General features: G+C 44.9%; 1 protein-coding gene across 1 annotated transcript; it reads right to left on the reverse strand.

Moving 5' to 3' along the window:
- Positions 1-10,320: 10,320 nt before the first annotated feature.
- On the reverse strand, positions 10,321-14,539 carry FOXG1 (forkhead box G1). Its single transcript, XM_036881360.2, has 2 exons — positions 13,927-14,539; positions 10,321-12,881 (listed from the first exon to the last, which is right to left on the reverse strand). Exon 2 carries the CDS (start codon positions 12,678-12,680, stop codon positions 11,232-11,234), a length of 1,449 nt encoding a protein of 482 aa, XP_036737255.2. The 5' UTR covers positions 12,681-12,881; positions 13,927-14,539; the 3' UTR covers positions 10,321-11,231.
- Positions 14,540-23,438: the final 8,899 nt, after the last annotated feature.

Raw genomic sequence — 23,438 nt, forward strand, 5'->3', positions numbered from 1 at the left:
CTTTAGTTTTTAATGGTCTTTTGTGTGTGTGTGTGTCAAATTTCTTAGATATCCAAAGGATATTCTGATACATCCGTTAGATAACAGTCAAAATCTACAAAATCACTTCCTAACCCACTGGTTGTCCTTTCCAAGTTTTGATGATGGAAACTGAATTTCAGTACCTTCCATTTTATCCAACTGGGGCTAAACTGACAGATGTTTAAAAACTAGCAACCATAATAATGAAACTACACCTTCCATAAGTGGCTTATTCCATCAAACACCTCAGTTATATGTTTTAGATGGGTTAATTCATTTAATTGAAATTGGTGATATATTGACATATCCATATGTGAAATGGTTAACTATGTAGATGACAATATGGCCAATAGGAGTTAAGTGGGAAATGGTGCTGAGATTCCATATTCAAGTGTACTATTTCCCCAACATTTCATTTGTACAAGCTGATAACAGTTATAAGAGGATAAGGAAACTTTCATACTGTAGGATAGGATATGTTTTCATTCTTTGATAAAGAAAGATATATAATCTATAATACTTAATTCAATGAAAATATAAGCCTTGACTTCCCTATATTGTTATTGACTCAAATACACTAGTTATTTGGAATGAATATACTGATTTCCAAGCACCTTGGCCATTTTGTTTGATCTGTGATCATATGAGCTGCTGGCAGGGGAAACATTTTACACATTTCTCCTCTCCAGAAAATGTTTAGAGGGGATAGGTAAAAGGAATTTTTAAAAAACTCTTTTGAGGCTTTACTTTTTACTTTCCATGTGGTATATATTTGGGGCATATAAAAGAGCTAACAAGGAAAGGAGCACATGTGGCTGATTCCAAGTAGATCCTTTACTGGAGGGAAGGAAACAAAATTATTTCCCTAGTGCAGTTGTGCAAAAAAGGGGGAGAGAGTGATTCAAGCATAGCTCCCTTGTGCTTCTGTTGTTGTTTCAGGTCGTAGCTCATTCTCTCCTCCAAACTGTTTTCCTTGAAAGTATAAGTGAAAGAATCACTTATCCCTGCTACTAACATATAACAGCTAACATATAAACAGCAAATATTTTAGTTAAATTTTCAATAGCAAAAGTCTCTTACAGGTTCACAGATTCAATCTCAGTACAGGACCAAATTACCAATCTCAGTTATTTAGATACTGTTAACTTGATATTTGCCACTAGTGGGCTATAAAAACATACATATGCAGTATTGATCAGCAATGATGTGAGGGTTATCAAAAAGAAACCCTCCCTTAGACTTTTCATGTTATTTCTTCTTCGTTTTCCCTTTCTTTCAATTTCTTTTTGAGGCAGTGACACGACTACATCTCTGATTCTCAAACGAGGCTTTGCTCAGATTAATATTAAAGGAAGATCATATACATGGGTGGAAAAATATTGTTACTTTTCTTTAATGGAAAAAATTGGACTCCTGCGTGTCAGATCTGTGGTTTTCTGAAGGGCAATAGAAATGGTACTGACATTACTTTGCACTTTAACAATCGGATTTGGTCAGAGTAAAGTTGTTTGTTTAACCCGACAGCTCGGTGGACCCGTCGCACGCTTTGCACACTCATTAAAACGATTATTTACGACCTGTCGAGTGTTTTCGGGTTCATTCACAGGAAAGGCTTGGAGCAAGCGAGAGCAATTCAAGTCAACACTGTCCTCTACTTCGATGCACGTGAGGACGAGCTGGTGTGTGCGGAAAAAGATGGAAGGAGGGGTGGGTGAGCACGCCTTAGCTTTAAGTCCTGTTCATCTGATGCTCTGGAATCTCAATTTCGAAAGAATGCCAAGAGTGCTTGGTTCTAAAGGGCTGTGTCGCTGTGTTAACTTCAAGGGCTTGGCACAGGACAGAAAAATAGAATAAACCACATAAATTCAAAGCTCTCCCTCTGCTCCTCCTTTCAACCTTCTGCAAAGCTTGAAGTCCGGGCTCGTCCACTTCTGCCTGCAGCCAAGGGACCGCGAGGCTCCACCTCTCAGAGCGCGGATGCTGAAGATAAGTAGTTTCAGGAAAGCTCGCCAGGGTGTGGAGATTAATTCCTTTTCCATCTCCCAGGCCCTCTCCTTCTCAACAAAGAGTTCGCCTAATTTTCCTCTCTATATTCCTTGCAAATGCTGGAGGGGTTGGAGGGCACAGGAGATGGATAGGACTGTTAACCGTTTTTGGTAGATGTATTCCTAATTGTTAGCAAGGAAAGATTGATCCTTTAAACTGCAAGAGAAGTCCTATAAAATGAGTAAATAGCCCTCAATAAATTAGGCCACATTTCCCTCCTCAATTTCCAACTCATCCTTCAACATTATGCATTGATAGGAAGAGAGGCACAAACACGAATGCATCTCAATCTCCCACTATTGCCTCGTACATATAAAATACACACCCCGTGGTCTTTAGTCGTTGTATTTGTTTATATGAGCCCTGATACATAACATTCACATATGAACTATTAGTTTAAAAGAAATGCCCATCTTCATAAGGTACAATCGTATACACTAAATAATACAATAGGTGAGTGTAGACATGCATTTAATATGTCCTGAAGAACTCTGGAATATCCTATTCATTGTTAAGTACCTCTGAGTTAATAGACGCTTTAAAACAACTGCCATTTCTATATTAAAATCCCGCTGTTTCTTGATTTTGCATCTACAGCATTAGTAAACCCAGCGGCCACCTTATTGTTATGAGGGTAACTTAACCATACCAGTGGAAAAAGACAAGGCTCATTCATCAGTTTTACTTATCATATCTGACATCGTAAAATTGTCTACTTCAATGCAATATGTGAAGAGAAGAATTAAAAGTCTTCAAGTAGCATGAGGTTTTAATCAGGAGCAGATTCCTGATAAAGCAAGTACAAATAAGTGATTTTGTAAACTCTTTGGGTTGCCGTAATTCACTATCAGGCCTACTTAAAATTGATCTGTCAAGCGTGTTTCCTGTATAAGCTCTTTCATTAAAACCAACCTGTGATAATAATCAAGAGGCAGATGCTGAAATATGTAAGTAAATAACTGAAAGCCTCTGCATAAACAGACACAAATCAATGCAGTAATAGACAACACTATTGATGTAGAAATGATCGATTGTTGTCTTCCAACCAGCAATCAAAGTTTGCATTGTATAATTAAAAGTATATTTTTCAACTCCACTAATACTATTTATTACTACTTCTGGAATGAATAAACAAACAAGCCCTACTGCCAGTTCTACCTGATTCTACCTTATTCCATCTAGAGTATTTTTGATGGGGTGGGAGGAGTACTCTACTTTTTCTCAGAAAGCTTTGCCAAACTTTAAAACTATATCATTATAAAAATTATAAAAGTATCCAATAATAAAATTACCACCTTTTTCTTATTCTGAAATTTTCAACCTTCATCATAGCCTCTAATTATTCATTCAGCACATTTTAAAAGGAAAAACACAATAGTGCTCATTATTTTCAAAGATTTTTCAACTAGTGTAATACCTTTGGGTTAAAAGATTCCTCGGGCCTTTTGCTAAAACAAATGAGGAAAATGTCATTTCCTCAATATACCTTGGAAGTTCTCATGCTTTTGCCTGCATATGCAAGCAATCTGAAACAAGGAAGGAGGGAGGAAGCATCTGTGCTATTCCAAAATTGTTTCAAATGATGATTGCAAAACAAGTGTCTGACTCAAAGACATAAATATACTTTAGATTTCTAGAAATTCACATCTAGAACAACGTTTCAGATTTTGTCTTAATTTCTTTTTTGAGAATATCTATCTCTGTAGGGCAGAATTAATTTAGATTAGCAAGCACCGATATATGATGAGTTTGAATATTTAAGCTTTGTAGAGTAATGAAAATCCGGTGTTCATATTTTTTCCTTAACAAGGATAAATTTTTATATTCATCCTTGATTTAGTGTGGTCCTTCCGAAGCACAGGCCTTTAAAAGAATGTCTGAAATTCAACCTCTTTAAAAGTGATTTTTTCTTACATAGTATCACCAGCACATAAATATCGATTTTTATTATCTTTATAATATTATGTGATCAAGCATTTTCTTTGGCTCCCCACTTTCCCATCCATGGAAAAGAATTCAGGGGCAACTGGACCCGAACGGAAAATATCATCAGTTATTGTTGAGGGCTAATTTAACAGATAATTTAACTTCAAACAACAATGATCAGGTCATTAAATTTCAGAGCAGTGAGAAAATGAAAGAATTGAGAGGTAATGCTCCTTAACCTCACTACTGTTTTTAGTCTTCTGTTCCATCAAGGGAATCAGGAACGCCTTGCCACACAGACCTAGTGGAAGATATGTTTGCATCTTAAACTCATTCTGACTCAAAGAATGAGACAGTAAGAGGGGAAGAAAGGTGGGAATAAAACTGAAGAAGAAAACTGAAATTTGGAGAGTGCTAGCCATGTAGGAAAACAAAACAGAAGGCGAAAAGGAATATCTAAACATGTCTGGCAACTGAACACCGTCTTTCACTCGGACACTATCTCCAAATCTCCCAACATGCAACGTGCTTTCCTACAGTGCAGCTTTTCCTCAAGACCTCAGACCAGGGGAGAGGGATATGTGTGTTAGGCAACAGACCAGGAAAAGGACGGGGGTCATTTTATCTCCCCTCCCACCCCCACAAACATATACTTGAGTTTTGTCATTATTTTAAATTCCTTTTCTGATCTCAATTTCGAAATGTCTGCCTACCTACCTCGCGTTTTCATAGAGGGCCAGGTGAGGATGGTGTTGAAGCATCAACATTGGATCTTACGGGGGTGTCGGGGATGGGGGCTAGTTGGAAGTGGATAAGCTCTGTTCTACATCGTCCTTAACTTCCCTTGGTCTTTTCAAGGCTGAACACCTCCGCCTGAGAACCTCCCGAACACGCAGGACGCTCTGCCGAAACCCTGCCTCCCTCTCCCCAATCCAGGGTCACCCTTAATGCTAAAGGAATTACTACCCCGAGACCACCTCTTTTCCTGTAAGAATCCTTCACTTTGGACTACAGGCTTGGGCAGAAAAGGCAAATGGGGTAGAAAGCATAATGGAAGAGGGGTAGGGAGTGGAAAGGAGAAAGGATGTCTATTACAGAAAAAAAAGTTTTCTGTAAAGAAAACTGGCAGGTAAGTGCTGAGTCTGAAGCCGCACGAGGTATATAAAAAGAAACATCTTTCAGGGGGAAAAAAGAGGTGGGGGTAGGGGGAGAACACATAAGAATAAGAAGAATGGAAAAAGGTGGGGACACGCGCCGAGGTTCTGAAGTCGATTTTCCCGGCGTCAGCCAGGGTGAGCTACCAAACGCGAAGCTCCGCTTGTCCTGGGCAAGAGCGCCCTCACCTTGCTGCTCCCCGCGCCGCGCCCGCTTCCCGGGCCGGGATGCTGGCAGCCAGGTCCCCAGCGCCTCTCCTCCGCGGCCACGCGCCGCCGCCAGCGCCGCCCCGACACCGCAGCCTAAGGCACATGGCTATGTGATTCCAAAACGCCAGAAAACGCCTCCGCCGAGTCCCTGCCGCCACGACTTCAAGTCCCGCCATGGAGCACCTCCCCGACTTCACTCAGGAGTCCCTGAGGCGCCAGGAAGGCTAATAAGAAACCGCGGCGAGCGCCCCAAATTCGCTTCGGGCCAAGCCAACCTCTGTCTGACGCGCTCGCAGCCACTCTCGGGACAGCCAGGCTCTCGAGCTTACACCGCCGTCTCCTAAGTGTGCATTAAGAATCAATTATTTGCCTGAGATACCCAGAGCCGGGAACTGGGATATTCCCAGCAGGGACCAAGTCAAGCACAGAACGGTGCGCATTTCCTTAGCCCTTGGAACGGGCGGAAGAGAAGCCTCCCACCCACGTCCCGCGCAGGGTCTACCTGGAGCAGTTCCACTAAGTCAGGCGGGGACCTCGCCTGACCCAGCCCAAGGAGATGGGGGTGCAGGGCCAGCTCTGGAGGTTGGCAAGGTTGGTGTGAAAATAGGGAGATGAGGGGCGTTCCACCGCCTCCTCCTCCCCAAAAAAGAGGAGGAGGAGGAGATGGAGAAGGAGAAGAGAAAGAGAAAGAGAAAAGAATAAAAGAACTTAAGATGAAACAAGTCCTTGCCTCTGAAGCAGACAGCTTTGTCTCAACTAGGGAGAACAAATACCTACGGGTTTGAAGGTTTAGAAAGGTCCGGTAGGGTATTCTCGTAGCTGCGGTAAGATTCAGAAATCGTATTTCCACGAAATGAATTACTTTGCACTTTGGCATCTATGTTAGTCTCCCACTATCTTTTCTCCATATAAATTTGCCTCGTTTTCTCTTCTCTCTTTGCCATGTCTACAGCCTCTTTACTTAGGGATGGATCCACTGTGACTTTCTGCCGACGTGGAAAAATCATGCATTCTTTCAGTTACTTTTGTTAAAAGCGCGCCCTCAAAGGAAGTTTTTCCAAAAAAAAAAAAAAAAAAGACCGTTTTGGCCTCAGACCACAAAGTCGCGGTTTAAACCTCCTCAAAAGCAGTAGGGCATAGTCCTCCTGCCCTCGGAAAAGCACTTTCACTCACCGATCTTGCGGTACGAGCGCTCCCAGTCCTCAAGTCTTTTTCTTCCACATCTTGGGACAACTTCAGGCAGAGTCTTGGGTGAAGGGAAAAAACAAAAACAGAAATCGGAAGGGAGAAAAGAAATTCAAACATAACACTACATCATATATTCCCCAGAGTCCCCTCCTTGGCCTGCATCATTAGGACAAGGTCCCTGCGAACTGACCCTTAGAATGAGAGAAAGGTCGGTTTTGGGGCCTAAAACTAAGAGGTGAATTGTTTTAACTGCTGGTGCTTGGAGGGGTGGGGGTGGGGGTGCGGGGTCCAGAAGATAGGGGAGAGAAGGTAGAATGATTGGGATAAGAAAAGGAACCTTTAAAAAAAACACGCAAAAGAAAACGGAGAATGAAAGCGCTTTTGAATTCTTACAGGTAGGTAGCTCTTAAGAACACAGGCGTGTGTAGGCGCAAATGAAGAATCTAGATGACTCCTATTCTTTCCATATCTCTGGAATCTGGTCTTAAGTAGAAAAATAAGGGAAGAAATTTAATTCAAGTTTCACCTACCCGGCTTGTTGGTACGTCTGCGCAGATTTTCATGCTGGAGAGTTCCATCTGTCTGGCAGAAGCTGGAGTGGTGTTGGGGGCAGGTTATCTGGTGAAGTGGGAATGTGCAGGAACCCCGCCCTCTAGGCACAGTTACACCACCCCAGCAACCCGTCTCAGCCCTCTCTAAAACCTCTAATGATCTTCACCTTCACCCTTTGTTAGCCTATTTCTCCAACTGGCATTTACTCCCAAACACAACCAGCCACTTAAGCTATTCATAAATTAATTTCCCAAAAGCAAAATTATTTCAATGCATGCAGATTCCTCAACAATGTTGTAGAAAGCATACTTTTTCAAACCACATTTATGTATTTACATTCGATTTATCCACCTATTTGGGTGAAATATCCACCAACTTAAATATACACAATTAAATGAATACACTACAAGACTTTTTTTTTGCCTCTCCTCCCTTGACTTTATGCAAGTCATAGAAACCACATGAAACCTTCCATGACCATAAAGCTATTTGTATTAAATCTTGGTAGTTCTGGACTTTAAGTTCACTTCATTACCAATATTGTGACAAGTTGAAGCAACATATTTGGAAGAATTCTTTCACTGTTCTAGCTTAACTGAATCATCTTCTCAATGTTTTATATATTAATAATTTGTATTAACTTTATACCAAACAAATTCAAGTAAAATATTTTAAGCCCGGAAATAAACTATTATTTAGGATTTCAGGTTTTAAGTTGTATTCACTTTCAGTTCCAAAATTTCAAGAAGACCAACCTTCATCTCATTAAAAACAATTATAAGTATAAAACAAAAAGCTTCAAAAAAGTTCTGAAGTTTTTTCTGGTATAAGCTAATTTTAACTGGCAAAGGTTGGTGACAACAAGTATCAACACAACATTACAACCAATTTGTTGCAAAAAAATATATTAAACACCATGCCAGACTGTTACGTGTTTTTGAAGAAGATAATTTGAGGGATGATAAAACAGATTGAGATAAATGAAATATTCATACAGGGCTTCAGGAGTCCTTCACAAAGTTCTCTCTGAATATGTCCTCCGTATATTCATACCAAACCTTATTTCAAATCACATCCACTATATGTGTAACTTGGATATGTATCCAAGTAGGACTTCCACTCCAGTCCTTAGTTACTATAAATTCAAAGAAATCGATTTTACTCTTGACCTCTTAAGTATGAAGTTTGTCATTGGCAATTCTGCTTCTTGATCATGCAAATAAACACTTATCACAAATAAGTATAGTCAGTTATTTAATATGGCCAGAAAAAAATACTCAGGAGGGAAATATTTCTTTTATACCTATGTCCCTTTACCTCAAAATAAGAGTTCAACTTTCTTTTTAAGTTTTGATAGGCAAAAGACTATATTTCTTCTGTGCCAGTACATTCTCATTCCACAAATAAAATCCATGGTGAAAGCAAACAATACATCATCACCTTTTTCAGTCTATTAAACACATGCTTTTCTTTGAGCTGCTTTGGTTCACAAATGTGTAACGGGGATTTCCTTTGCCCAACCTCATTAACTTAGACTCTATTACTATTTTTAATATCAGCTATAAATTTGGCTTCTAAAACAATTTGTGGGTCTTTCATGCTTCATTCTGAAGAACTGTTGAATTTCAGAGAACTTGGACCTCTGATGAAACAGCTCTCATATTGAGAAAATAAAATCATGTCCAGTTTGCTTAGAGGAGATAATTAAACTAGCTGTCTTGGTCTATTTTGGTCCATTTCCCTATTTGTGTATATTTGGCTCCAACTCTTAATTTTTCCTAGGCCTTGTTGCTCTGTCTTTCTTAGATCTTTCTCACTCTCTCATTTCTCTCTTCTTGGTAGTGGGAGTTTTTTTTTTTTTCAGTGAGAAATCCTCTTTCCCTTTTTTCCTTTTCTCTGTCTTTCCCTCTATCTCTCCATTCTACAACCATGTTCCAATATTAACTATTCTGCATTTCTATTTCAAATCTGAATCAGGTTGCTTCTCCCCTAGGTTTTTTTTTTTCCCTGAGCAACTCTCTAAGTGTTTACCGATAACATCTTGGGACAGATTATTTTTCATTGGGCCCATTGTAAGAAGTAGCCAGCTTATTGCATTACTGCAGAACACATTTCAGACTATACAATTGTAACAAATGAACAACTTGTCCTCCATGGACTCACCACAGGATCCAATTAGTTAGCAAACCTTTTACTTAGGTTTTCTAATTGTTTTCTGGAGTCACAGCAATTGGGATGCTGAAACAATTCAAAAAATGTTTTCACTTTGTTTCGGATTTTTATATATATATATGCATATATATGCATGCATATGTATATTGCCAGTTAAAACAAAATTATGACTGTAAGCAAAAGGAACAAATCTCTAGATTAAATTATACAGACATATTTAAAAGTGAATCAAATAAATACCTCTGTGTTGTAAATGAAAGAAAAGGAGAGAGGCATTTTGCTTATTCTGTACATCTAGAATTTTAAATCGTTATAATTTAAAAATAAAATATAAACATTGATCTGCAAGTCATAACAACAGGTGATCACTTCAGCAAAATCTATATTGCAACTTCAGCACATCTTTATTAGAACTCTTTCATTGTGGGTAAACAGCCACAAAAATAATGCTGACTTAGAAAGTATAAATACAAATATTTAAACAAAAATATTTGCAGCATTCATAGCGCAAATTGTACCTGAACTGAAGGGCTATGTGTGTGTGTATATATATATATATGTATATATATATATATACACATATATATATACATGTATATATATTACATATGTGTGCATTATATTCACTTCTATCTAACCATATACATATATTTATTTATAATTTGCCAAGCACTATAAACAAGATACTTGAAACAAAATATATATAAAAAGTAAGCATTCTATTAACTGATTTGAAAATAAACACAAGGTGAATAGCTATGCACATAAAATTAAATTATTCTTGTTTATTGTATATCTACAGAAATTTAAAGATATCAGCTGAAAAACCTATACTTTGTTTAAAGCTAGTGTTTATTAAATAGACTGCTCCTTGTAAAATTTGATTCCAAATGGGAAAAAAATAGTATATTTTTAAAGTCTCAGTTCAAATGAAAGGAGCAATTTAAAATTTTAGCTGGCTGCAAAAGCCTTTTTGGAGTCCCTAGAAATTTAGTGTCTTTTAAAAATTAGCTCTATTTTAATAAAAGAGACAAAAGTATCAAGATATATATGAATTTAGCCTATTTTTTATTTCTGTGTGTTCATAGTAAACATTTTTGTAAGTGACAAACACGGGCATATGACCACAGTATCACAATCAAGAAATTTTAAGACAACATTAACAATCACTCAAATTTATGCGGCATTTGCGCAACACAGGTTACATATTTGCAAGGTTTACCTATAAGTACAATAGGTATTAACATTTCACTACATTTAGAAAAAATAAAAGTGACCTGTTAGTGACCACATACATCAAACTATACACAACACAAACTGAAGGCAATCATTACTTTTGTCCCCTTCTGATTCATTTGAATGGGCAGTGCTGCCAACTGAAACAACTTTCCTTTTTTTGTTTGTTTTTTAATACTTAATATACCAAGTGCATTTTAGAACCCAATCTTTGGTCTAAAAGTAAACAAAAAAAAAACAGTTTTTTAAAGAAAAGGACAAAACAATAAATGGCCAAAATAATTTCTTGGGCACCTTTACTACGTATGCTTCTTAAATACAAATTACAGTTTAACATTTTAAAACTCTCCCCATAATTTAGGTTGTTCTCAAGGTCTACGTCCACCATATAGATAGATCCATGATAACTTATAATACTGCACACATGGAAATCTGGCGGCTCTTAGACTTTTCAGGTTTGAATGAAATGGCAAAGCAGTCACTATTTAGATACATATTCTACTATGTTTTTGACTTCCAAACCTTATATTCTACAATGTATTCTCCCCACATTGCACCTCGCTGACACTCCACACCTTGTTAGAATAATAAACAACCCTAAAGACTGAACAAACGTACAGATATGGGGGTGGGGGCTTAATAAAAAATACCTGGACTTATTTTTTAATTATCATTTACAATGCAAATGTGTGTAAAACGTTCACTTACAGTCTGGTCCCAGGGATGTTAATGTATTAAAGGGTTGGAAGAAGACCCCTGATTTTGATGTGTGAAATAATCAGACAGTCCTCCGGACAGTCCCGTCGTGAAACTTGGCAAAGAGGGTCTTAAAGACTCACAGGGCAGGGTCGAGGGGGCCTGCGGAGACGTGGAGGAGGACGCGGCCCGGGCGCTCATGGACGTGCTGCTCTGCGAAGTCATTGACGGGTGCGGGACATGGGGGAAAAAGTAACTGGTCTGGCCCGCAAGCAGGTTGACCGAGCAGGGATTGAGGGAGTAGGTCCCGGAGCAGGGCACCGACAGGCCGCAGGGCACCGAGGCCGCGAGCGCGGCGGCCGTGAGATGGTGCGTGGCGTACGGGATCTCCCCGTTGACCAGCCGGTCCACGCTCAGGCCGTTGGCCGTGGAGAAGGAGTGGTTGTTGCCCAGAGAGTTCTGAGTCAACACGGAGCTGTAGGGCATGGGGTGGCTGGGGTAGGCCGACGTGGTGCCGTTGTAACTCAAAGTGCTGCTGGCGCGGGGGTGGTGCAGGGACAGGAAGGGCGACATGGGCCAGTAGAGGGAGCCGGCGCGGTCCATGAAGGTGAGGCCGGTGGAGGTGAGGCGCGCCCCACGCTTGAAGGCCAGCTTGGCCCGCGACGTGGTGGAGCGGCGCCGCAGCTTGCCCGTGGTGCCGCCGATGAACACGTCGTCGCTCGACGGGTCCAGCATCCAGTAGTTGCCCTTGCCTGGGTCGTCGTAGTGGCGCGGCACCTTCACGAAGCACTTGTTGAGCGACAGGTTGTGGCGGATGGAGTTCTGCCAGCCCTGCTTGTTCTCGCGGTAGTAGGGGAAGTTCTTCATGATGAACTCGTAGATGCCGTTGAGCGTGAGCCGCTTCTCGGGGCTCTGCCGGATGGCCATCATGATGAGCGCGTTGTAGCTGAACGGCGGCTTCTCGTACTTGCCGTTCTTCTTCTCGCCCTCCTTGCCCCCCTCCCCGTCCTTGCCACCCTCGCCCGCCCCCTTCTTCTCCTCCCCCCCGGCGCCGGCGCTCTTCTCCTTCTCGTCCGGCCCGACGGGCGCCAGCTCCCCGGGCCCGCCGCCTGGCTCGCCCTTGCCCCCCAGCCCGTCCGCTTTGGCCCCGTCCAGGGCGGCGGCCGGCGGCGGCGGCGGCGGTAGCAGCAGTTGCTGGGGGCCCTTGTCGTCGTCGGCGGCCGGGGCGACTCGCGCCGGGGGGGGCTGCGGTGCCTGGGGCGGCGGCGGCTGCTGCTGCGGCGGCGGCTGCGGGGCGGGCGGCGGCGGGTGGTGGTGGTGGTGGTGGTGGTGGTGGTGGTGCTGGGGGTGGTGGCTGTTGTGGTGGCCGTGGCTCGCGTGGTGGTTGTCGTTCTGGACCGCCTCCGGCACCAGGCTGTTGATGCTGAACGAGGACTTGGGGATCATTTTCACCTCTTTCCTATCTCCCATGTCCAGCATCACCCAGTCGTCGGGGGGGAAACGGCAACGGCGGCGGCGGCGGCGGCGGCGCGGGAGCGGAGCAGCGGCACGGCGGGCTGCGGCGGCCGGCGGGTGCCGAGCGGGGCGCGGGCGGCGGCGGCACTGAGCGCTCCGGCAGCAGCGCAGGTGGACCGCAGGCTCCGGCGCTGGCAAGTCATGTAGCAAAAGCAGCAGCCACCCCTCAGGAATTAGAAGGAAAAAGGGGGAAAGAAAAAAAGAAAGAAAGAGAGAAAAGAAGCCACCGCCGCCCGGGGGTGCAGCGCCCTCGCTCCCGGCGCTCCGTCGCGGCCCCCCGCCCCCTGCGCCCCCCCGCGGCCTCCGCCTCCTCCCGCAGCAGTCACAGCAGCCGCAGCAGCCCGGAGGGGGGAGCGCCGGGCGGCGGGCGGGCGCGTCCCGGAGCTCGCGGCGAGGCCGGGAGACAGCGATCGAGGCGGCTATAGCCACAATTAATTTTCCGAGCTACAGGCGCACACTAGGGCTGTAAAAAAATTTTTGGTTTAACCTTTCCTATCGCTGGGCCAATCAGAGCCGGCGGCGTGCGGGAGCGTCTCCCCGGCCGTCGACCAATCGGCGGGCGCGGGCCCACCCACCCGCGCCCCGCCCGCGGCTCCCGCCCCCTCGGGCGTCCACCTCCCCCCTCGGCCGGCCTGGGCCTCGGCCTCGGCCGCGCGGAGCCGCGCAGGGATACGCCGGCGGGAGCACGCCGCGCTGCGGCCCGGCCTGCGCGCCCTCCAGCCTTCCGTCCCCCGGGGTTGCTCCTCCGGAGGCCCCCGCGTAGGGCAGTGGCTCACATCCCTGGCTTCCCTCTCCCTGCAGTGGGTCATTTTCGTTTAAGCGTCAGCATTTGTCCTTACTGATTAAAGTTTGTATCCAATTTTATTTTTAAGAGCGCGGGTGGCGGCAGCGGCGGCGGTGCGGGGAAGAGTGGGAGTGCAGGGAGAGGATGCGAGGAGAGGGCAGGAAATGGAGGAGGAAGAGGCGAGGCACTATTTTCCCCAGTCGGCCCTGCAGGCCCGGGCCCGGCGTGTCCGAGCCCGTAGGACAGCTGTGCCCCTCGTAGGGGACACCCAAGAGCGGCTCTGGAGGGCTGGGGAGGGGAGGCCCACCCCTGGCGTGGGGAGGAGGGTGTCCCGCACCTTGGGGGAGGAGGGTCTCGGAGAGGTTGGAGACCAGGGATGAGCAGGAAGAAGTGGGCAGGCGAGCGCGGGTCAAACGGGCTACTTACTCGGTTTCTGCGGGCAGGCCGGCGGCGAGCTCGGAGCTCGGGCGCCGCCGGGAAGCCGGGCCTGGGGCTCCCAGCGCTGCGGCGGCGGGCGTGGGCGGCTCAGCGGTGGGCGCCTGTGGTGGCCTTCCGAAGTGAGGGGTGCTCAGAGAGAAAACAATACCAAACACTCCCGAAATAAACCAGGTAACACATGCTATATATGTGTCTCTTCCTTCCCCTTCTCTCCTACTCCAGACCGTCGCTCACGCGCTGGGTGACCGGTGTCGTTTTCTCCTCGCCGCTCCACCGTCTCCTCAGCTTCTTACCCGAAGCGAGTAGCTGCGAGCGGTCACCCTGGAAATGTTTTCATTTTGCTTGTTGACATTGGAGGGAAAATAAGGGTGGGCGTCTATTTCCTTCCAGTTTTTTTAAACCTCCCTGTTTTCACTTTCCTTTTTTTCTTTCCGTCTCTCAAACGCTTTTAATGTGTGCGGGCCTTAATTTTGAAATAACCGCATACTGAAGCCAGCCCTTTCACACCCTTAATGCTGCCGAGAGGCGTCGAGGAGCCTTGGGTCCCTGGGTCCCACAGCCCCAGCTTCCTGGCCTTTACGACGGGGAAGGTTCGGGTGAGGGCTGGAATGAGTGGGAAGATTGTGCCTCGGGGGCTTTAAAAGGATCCCGTGGCCAGGGGCAGGGCTAAGGCCCAGCATTTCCCAGGGATTGGAATTTGGTGCGGAGCACACTGATCAAAGGCTGTTTCATCCCACATGGGCACAAAATATACCATATTTAGGGAGGAAGTAGTCCGGGAGAAAGGGGGAGGTGGAGGTGAAGCATAAATGAAAAGGACCTTTTCCCTTCTCTGTAAAGTAAATAATCGTAAAATGTAAGCATCTCTTTGATAAACTCAATTAAATTACGTGACAGGTTTGGTATTTAAGAAAACCGAGGAAGAAAAAGCGGTACCTATGTGTGATGTTAAAGTTCAAATTTAAAATAATAAAATTCAATTGACGAATATTTAGGTACCTAGGGAGTTATTCCACTCTCCCCATCCCACCCACACCTTGAAATTCCGAGAGAAGAAACTCTGAAAAGAATAATAAATAGGCAATTATAAATAGCTAGTTGTTTTAAAATATATATCTATTACGAATGCCATAAAAGAGCTTTGAACATTGAACTAACCAACTCTCCTTCCACTGTATGTATGTCTTTCCCTCTATTTCTACATATTTCCTTACTTTAAAACAAATTATATTTACATGTGGGAAATTTCAAAGGTTCCAGCTATCCACGTTGATAGTGACAGGGCCCGGGCATTGACTTCTGAGCTCTGGGTGTCCTACAGAGCCGGGTGAGCTAGTGGGCTTTGCCGACCGGCTGGAGAGATCTGTGGGCCTTCCTCTTCCTGCTCAGTTCACCTGCTCCCACTCTTCTCCCCTCCTCAGGCCTGCTATCCCGTCTTTTCTTCAATTCGCTTTTCTCCCTCCTCCTCTCTTCCTCCCTCCTTCCCCTCACTCCCCCTCCTTCTCCTCCGTCTATTCCTCCCGCTCTCTGCAGTCCTCCACCTACTCCTCCCCACCTCTCCCCCTACAGCCCCCCTTCTCATAGCCACTTATAATGGCACACAAGGGCTCCCTCTGAGGTGGACGGCCCGGTACGTTTTCGTAGTCGGTCTAGCGTGAAATGATTCGGTGTAACCGGATTCTTGGGAAAGGACAGGTTACGTAAACATTTACTGATGTGGAGTAACTATACTATTTGTACTCTGATATGCAGGAAGGAAAGTGTTGATTAACACAGAAGAAAAAAAAAGCGAAATTAGCTGATTGCATGCTCATAAGTGCAAGCTGTCATTGAACTGCTTTTAAAATAGACACAGCTGGGTGTTTGTGTTGAAAAATTTCTTGTGTTTTTGCTAATACTGAAATAAGCATGATTTTGTATACCAAACATTTTCAGATCATTAAAATTTGTAATCTGTGCTGGTTTTAAACACAAAGAAAAGAAACAGAATCATTTCGATGTAAAATTTGCTGATATTATATTAACTCAATCAGGTCTGTACAAATTGTGCATTGTGCGTCCTAAAATCTGTTTGATCAATTTAATACACAAAGTGCCAAACGTGGGTATTGTTTGTTAACATTGGACATTTTATTCAAATCCGAGCTCAGCAGCAAAGTGGAGAAGCATTCCTTGAATACACCACCAGCACTGACTGATGAATTTTTAATGTTTTGAGGTGTTTCTTAGGTCAAAGCTGAATGTGCATTGTTTTGTAATCCAGTGTAAAATTTTAGCAGGTGAGAATAAGTTTTTCTTCTGTTTACTTTCAAATAGTAAAAACTGGGTCTACTAATGAGAGCTGTAATAATCTGATTTTATGTGCCCAGAGCTTATATTGCCTGGGAAAATGTTTTGCATGCAAATTAAGAATGTGTTATATTATTTTAAGGATTGCATGGATGCAAGTCTCTCAAAATAGGGTATTTGTTAGAAATAGATTACAGTTTAATATAACCATATTAAAGATCTTTTCTCACTAATGATAAAGGTTATTTGCAATTTGGGGGGTAGTGAATTTGAATTCCCTTTAAAAGTAATTTTAATTGGACTTTATGATGAGATTGAGTGCCATATATGTATAGGTATGGGGGTAGGCTTCTTCAACAACACATGCACTGTTTACTCAGCAGCCCACATTTGTCTCAGCAAAGGCTTCTTTTTGGAATTGCTTATTAGATGAAATGGAGGGGGAGGGGGTTCTCGGACAGCAAATTGTGCAAGTCCCTGGATGGAGCTTTGTATAACATACCAGCCAATTTGGGTGCAAATTGGATTTGAAGGACTGCCCACGTCCACCTCAGGCCTCTTTCCTGAACACATGAAGCCCTAACTTGTCACTAGTCCCTGTGACTACCTTCTGAAGACAGAGGGCATCCAGTAGTCTAGATCTGAAACAAATTATCATTCTAATATTTTCTCATCAGCAGCTTAATCTTGAGCTCTCATACACATATATCTGCAAAGGTACACTGTTAATGAACCAACGCATAAGTCAGAGCAAATGTAATATTCTGTTACTTATAGTGGTAAACTTCTCTCCTCCTCTGCCTGCTGTCTCCCCGCTTCCCCTCCCTCACAAAGGAGGACTGGCCTGTAAAGAGAGAGCAGTTCCAATGGAAGACTTGCTTGAAAAATGAATTAGATGATTCCGTCTCTAGTTTTAATTAATAACCAAGGCTTCGAAGTCTATTGCATCCGAGTAGGGAGCAGCACATTTAGTTTTTCCATTTGGCGGTGTTAACATTAAATCTCAGGCCCGCTCGCGTCGGTGCTTCGCTTCTTTTTTCCTTGTTACTTGTTGGTTAAAGGAGGGCAGGTCCTTTTTGCCTAAAATCTACCCTGCTCCCCACTCTTCGGAGAGGGTGTCCTTGGAGTGGCGCCCAAAGCCAAGCTCTGGCTCAGGCTCTCTTCCTGCAGGTGCCTGAGGAGACTTGGCCCCGTGACATCTGGGAGCGAGCAGAACCCATGCAGAGGCAACCGGGTATTTCCAGAGGTCCTGCGATGAGCGAGGTCTTCAATCCCTTCCTAACAGCAGGTAATGGTGTTAACATTTAGTGATTATAAGTTACTCTTCAGCGTGTTGTATCCTTGTTCTGTGGGTTTGGGTTACAGGTTATACGATTAGGTTTGCGAGAACAGTAGTGAACTAAACTTCTCAGTAAGAGGTCTTCACACCAGGGAAGTGTTACTTTTCTGAGCAGCCCTGCCTCGTCACTCATTAAGGAGCTGCAGGTTGTCAAGCGGTTGCTCTCCGTGCGCGTGCACCCTGAATATCCCCGGGGGCGCGCACGTGTGTGTGTGTGTGTGTGTGTGTGTGTGTGTGTGCGCGCACACACACACACACAGCACTGAAACTAAATTAAGAAGCCGATGATTAAGACAAGCGTCTACTAGGCCTGTCATTTCAGCATCCTTCCATCATAACATTGTGGCACCGGCAATTTTGCTTGAGAACCTCGAGAAAAAAAATCTATGGGAGAGCCTTGTATTTAAGAGTTGAAATGTTTAACTTGTATAAGCTAGGGAACCACTTCAGAAGCGAGAAAGTCCAAGGGTGGGGGAAGAGGAAAAAGGCCGGGATAGAGACCCTTAGGACTCTCCAGACAGGTTTCTGTGATGCTGCCAGGGGTACCAAGTTCTCTGAAGGCAAGTACAAGCTCCTCCGAAAGAATCATCCTGAGACCTGCAACAAAATACACGTGGAAGAAGGTTCTTCCCATATTACCCCCATGGAAAGCCGGGCCTAGAGAGAAGCACAACGAAGTATTATTGCCCCAGCAGCGAATGACCTTTAAAAAGCCTCTCTGAACAACCTCTGAGTCTAACGGTTAGCCCATCTCTTGTAAATAAAAATGCCCTCTACCCTTTTACTTGTTTCCATTATTTGCCAGCACACCCGGGACCTTCAAAGGTGGACAATTTGTGGAAGGAGTTGAGTTTCTGCTAGTGTGAGGGCAGACCTGTTCCATTTCTTGACTCCATCCACCATCCAACTGGGAGAAATGGCCCCACACCTTTTAGGCAAGCATGCCCTGAGAGGTCAATTCCTTTTTTGCCTCTAGTTGCTGGAGGAAATGGCACAACCCATCCTTCAAAGGGGTCAGGAAACGCTAAAGAAAAAGACAAAGAGTTGAAGGGGTGACGGTAAATGGGAATGACGGAGGCTAGAGCTCAGGTCTTTAGCTCTAACTCTCCAGTCTATCTGAAAAGGGAGGAAGTGAGACTGGGCAAAAGTCAGCACACAAGACAATGGATTTTCCATCAGTGGGGCACCGACATTAGGAAAAAAAATGACTTCATAAATATATATTAATCTGTAAATAAAGGTTTCAAAATGCTGAGCTCTTAATAATCCCATCACTGTTCTCCCTAATTAGTGGCAGCTTCAATTTGATTTCCCAAAGGAGCCTGAATAATCTACTTTGGGAAGTGTTATACCATTCTTTGGAGAGCGTGGGGGCATTGAGTCTCCTCTATTTTGAAGCATCCTTCCAAAAGGTTCCCCAAACTCCAGTAGTTGTGAAGATAGAATGGTGTGACTCAATTGCATATTATTAGGCAGTCCGCTATGAACCAGTCATCCTCTCAACAGTTAAAAGTACACCAAGAGCACTGAACAGCCCAAAGTCTGTATAGGTTGATGCATATGTTTTAGAAAATGCTCACACCCACTGACGGCCTGTGAAGGAATGAGGAGAGAAAAAACTACGTGCTTTGGGGTGAGCAGGCCAGGAGGCACGCAGAAAATCCTCCATCCCAAAGACCCCTTCTCATGGGGAAGGTCATAGGAGAGAAAGTAAACTGCTAATTAAATGTATCAGCTTCCTCTCTAAAAACCCAGTGGACAAACCAGTGAGCCCGTTTTTCCTTCGTGCCTCATACCCACCTACTCACTCTCAACTTGCAGTCTTTAGGTCTTTCCCCCCACCCCCTCCAACTTGGAAGCCAAGGAGAATCTGTTGGAGCAGCGTGTCCCAAACGATGCTGATCTTCTCCCTCCCCCTCACCCCTCGAGGCTGCAATAGCTACGGTTCGGAGGGGCTTCCTAGAGTGCAGCCGGCTCGCGGCCTGTGCCGCTCCTCCGCGAGCACACCCGCTATTGCCCCACGCTTTGTCGCCGGCGCCTGCCCAGCTCAGTCAAGCTGGAGGACTTGCCGTTTAGGTTTGATTTCCGGATTCCCCCTTCCCGCCCCCTTAAAGTTACCTTTTCAACGGAGTTGTCTCTTACTTGCTCATCACACCGGAAGCACGCAAACAGATCAATATTTTTGGGCTAAGAGGTCATCTGCCACGCTGAATGCGGGGGAAAAAAGGGAGAGACCAGTTAAAGGTTTTAAACCTTTTTAAAAAAAGGTTTTATTATTTGTATAAAGCACAGCTCAGAGTTAAAAGGCTGGGATGCGTGCAGGTGCTTATTCCATCACAAGTACGGGTTGTTGCACCGTGGAGGAAAGTGGTGCTACCCTGTTTCTCTCCTGCCCTTTGGAAGGAGCCGCATGCCTGCAGCAGCGGGGCAGCCAGTGTAGGCTAGATGCAGAATGGCGTCAGGAACAAGGTACCGTTAGGATGTGAACACAAAACTACTCCATGCCTTCGTTTCAGAATCTACAACAAAGGTAGTGGCTCTGGGTCACTTTTATTTTTAAAACAGTCCCAGATAGAGGCTTGTTTACCAGTTTTAGTATCCTCCTTCTGGGTTTGTCCTAAGGCACGCAGGAAAGAAAGTAACGTTCAAGAAGAAAGCACCGTCGGCAAGTTTGGCTCCCGAGCGTGTGAACTATGAATCACCACGTTGAAGAGGTTTTCTTTTTCTCTCACCCTTTTCTTTTCTCCTGGAGCGTGAACTTGTTAGATAAGATAGAAGAGGCCCCGAGGAAATGGAAACGCTGAAAAAGCCCGACTTCTCTGGAGAGCAGCCCGTGAGGCTGGCCCACCGCCTGAGGCCGAGGAACGCCTGCCTCTGTCCGTACCTATCACGACTCACGCGTCCCCGCGCCCGCGGGGCCGGACGCCGCGCTCGGTCACTGCCCAGTCAGCCAAGCCTTTGGCCTCACAGCCAACACCCCAGCAGACGAGAGAACGTCTCCTGATGGGGCCGAGCATCAGCTCTCGGCTCGGAACACTAAACGCGGCCCGAAGGTTTTCCTGGAGGAATTTCGAAGTCGCGACAGCAATGCAGCCGGAGATTTGGAGACAGTAGATTTTTAAGAAGTCTGGAATCACACATGAAACATTATTTTCCTCATTAATTAGAAGTAATTCCCTTTCTCTGTTTATATATATGTTCACACTATTGATTGCCCACCGTGATTGACTTGAAAAATGCTCAGTTTCTTTAGCACGCACTCATTCTTTGTCCCCTAGAACATTTTTAGTTGATTGTGTGGCTGGTTGGGATCAATTAGCACTGGATTTTGCCCCAAGATTGCTCCCCAGGGCGGACAAATGGAGCCAACTCATCTCCAGCGACTATTTTTTTTTTTTGCTCACGTGCGTATCCACGCCAGGGCATTAGAAGCGGTTGAAAACCCCCAGCCTTAGTTTCTCTTGATTTTATTGTTGTTATTGGTAAATATTGGGTCACACAGAAACCACTTGTCAGAGTCTTTGGCTCATCGCGCAGCTGCAGCTCCTAGCGGGACGTTTTGAGTCCTGTCCCAGGAACTGGAGGGATTTATTGGGAGTGAATTGCACATGCTCTGCTCCTGCAGTTGTAGAGAGGTCCCTTAAAATCTTTTATCGAGTCTGTCTGTTATCACGTTTATTTCTTGATTTGTTCAAATATGTGAATACTGGGTAGATGTGTGTGTGTGTGTGTGTGTGTTTTACCCATATCTTTTTATTGAAATTGGTTTAAGAAAAAGGAGAAACTATTGATCCCAATTCTCTACCTTTATCTGGAACCAAAAATAACATAGGCAAATAGACAGGTAATTGTAATTGTGTGTGTGTATGTGTGTTGTGGGGGTGGGTGGGTAGGTAGGACGTTTGGGGGTTGTGTAATTGGAGTAATATATACAGTTTATCTTTCGGCTGCACTTGTATACTTTTTCCCTTGATACATATTGAACATGAACTGAACCCATGTCGGCTTGTCTTGGCATGTCTGAAGCCCCAGACACCCAACAGTATCATTACAGGAAAGAGACAAAACTCCAAAGACATGAGCTAGGGAGGCGGCTGCCTTTGGGGTGAATAGGGAGTCCGTCTTGGCCTTGGCCTTGTAGGGTAAGCGCACCCACTGGCTCAGACCGCCTGGCAGCGTAGAGTTCAGATCTTCCCTACACTGAAGTGCAGGGAGGGGTGAGAATAGGGGTGGGGAAGAAAACCTCTGATTTTCGACATTTCAGAGGGACTCTTTCTATTTATCAGTGTTACCGAAGTGTACGTTACTGGAGAAACAACAAAACAAGCATAGAGCTGCAATTTTGGAGAAAATAGGATCTCCAAATATAAAAATAAAAAGTAGCAGATAAGATGTATAATTCAATCAAATTACACAAAATTGCTTGAAAATCCAGAACAGTAGTGATCCATTATGCCTCTGTTTTATTAGTGACAAGTACAATTACTCTAAAATAAAGAACACTGGTGAATATATAATTGGCTGTAATCATGTTAGTGTTTGAATAAAAATGACGGGAACATTTAACACTTTGACAACAAAATGTTCAGAAATAACTTATTTATTCAAACAGTTTTTATTTTCCACCAAGTGAAGGAGAAACACAGTTTGCTTAGGAAAATCAATGACTTTTCCCTGCAATAAATAAATATCCAAAAGGGGGAAAAAACAGCCCCACACCTCTATATTATTACTATTATTTTTTTAACCAGCAAGAAGCCTAATCTGTGCTTGTAGTCAGTATTCGCCTTCCGGCTGTTGGGCACCAACGTCCGCCACCTAGAGGAAGAGTTGTGCAGCTCGCCCGCCACGAGCCCGTTTTCCGGCTGTGACCTCGGGAATCAAAGTTAATATTCCTTTGCAGATTGCTCTCCAAACGAACTCTCCCCTCCCCCACCTCCTCGCATCCCCTTCCGCCCTACAACAGTCGTCACAATATTTTCTTAGTAATTGCTCCATGCAATTGACAGAAGCGCGGAGTCTCCGGCAGCGGGGTGTACTCCCAGCAACCCGCCAGAGCACGCTGAGGGAAGCAGGTCGGGGAATATTTGGATGTGGAGAAAGAATACACTTCCAAAATTTGCCCGAAGCAGCCTGAATTCGGGCCCCATAAAGCTACTTCTGATGGCAGAACCACCACATTCCAGGGCTTTTCTAGGGCTTTCTTAGGCAAAACACAGCTCGGATGCTTCTGTGGGTCAGTTGCTTACCGTGGGGGTTTCCCGACTTCTTCCCAGTCCGCCCTCTCCTGCACCCCCAAACGTGAAGATCTGAGATCCCGGCTCTCTCTAACCAGTTCTTTGAGCCCAACGGGTCTTTTGATTTTTCCTAGATGCGTTGCTTGAAGTACTAAGGTGAAAGGCATTAAGGGAGAGGCCAGGTTTGGGTGGGTCACCCTATGGCCCTGGAAACTGACCCAGGAGTAAGCCAAGGTCTTTACTCTGAGTCCAGGAATCTCGAGAAACTTGTGATGGTGTGCGGGGTAGTCTGAGGCTGGGCTTGAAGGGACCAGGGGGCCTTTTAGCATTTTAGTTACGGTGGTGAGCTCCTCACGCAGAAAAAGCCAACCTCACTCCCGAAACTGGCTGCTCTCAGGCAAATCTTGGGTAAGGATGCTAAACTTTGAAAAAGGATATTAACTTTTGATGCTAAACGCGACCGAAGGGGCCGTAGAAAGGAAGCAGCCAAGGTAGTCGGTGCGCTCAACGGGTGGGCGGTACGCAGCGGCCGCCGGACGCCTTCCGCGCGGCGGCCCTCCGGGCTCTTCTCTCCCGTCCAAAGTTTGTTTTACTTTATGTACCTAGAACACTGTTCAAGCTGAAAGTTTGCTAGA

Source organism: Manis pentadactyla, chromosome 11, assembly GCF_030020395.1.
Source record: "Manis pentadactyla isolate mManPen7 chromosome 11, mManPen7.hap1, whole genome shotgun sequence".
Taxonomy (NCBI): domain Eukaryota; kingdom Metazoa; phylum Chordata; class Mammalia; order Pholidota; family Manidae; genus Manis; species Manis pentadactyla.

Excerpts from the sequence above, each read along its gene's own strand:
- FOXG1 (XM_036881360.2), bottom strand. The coding sequence starts at position 12,680 with ATGCTGGACATGGGAGATAGGAAAGAGGTGAAAATGATCCCCAAGTCC.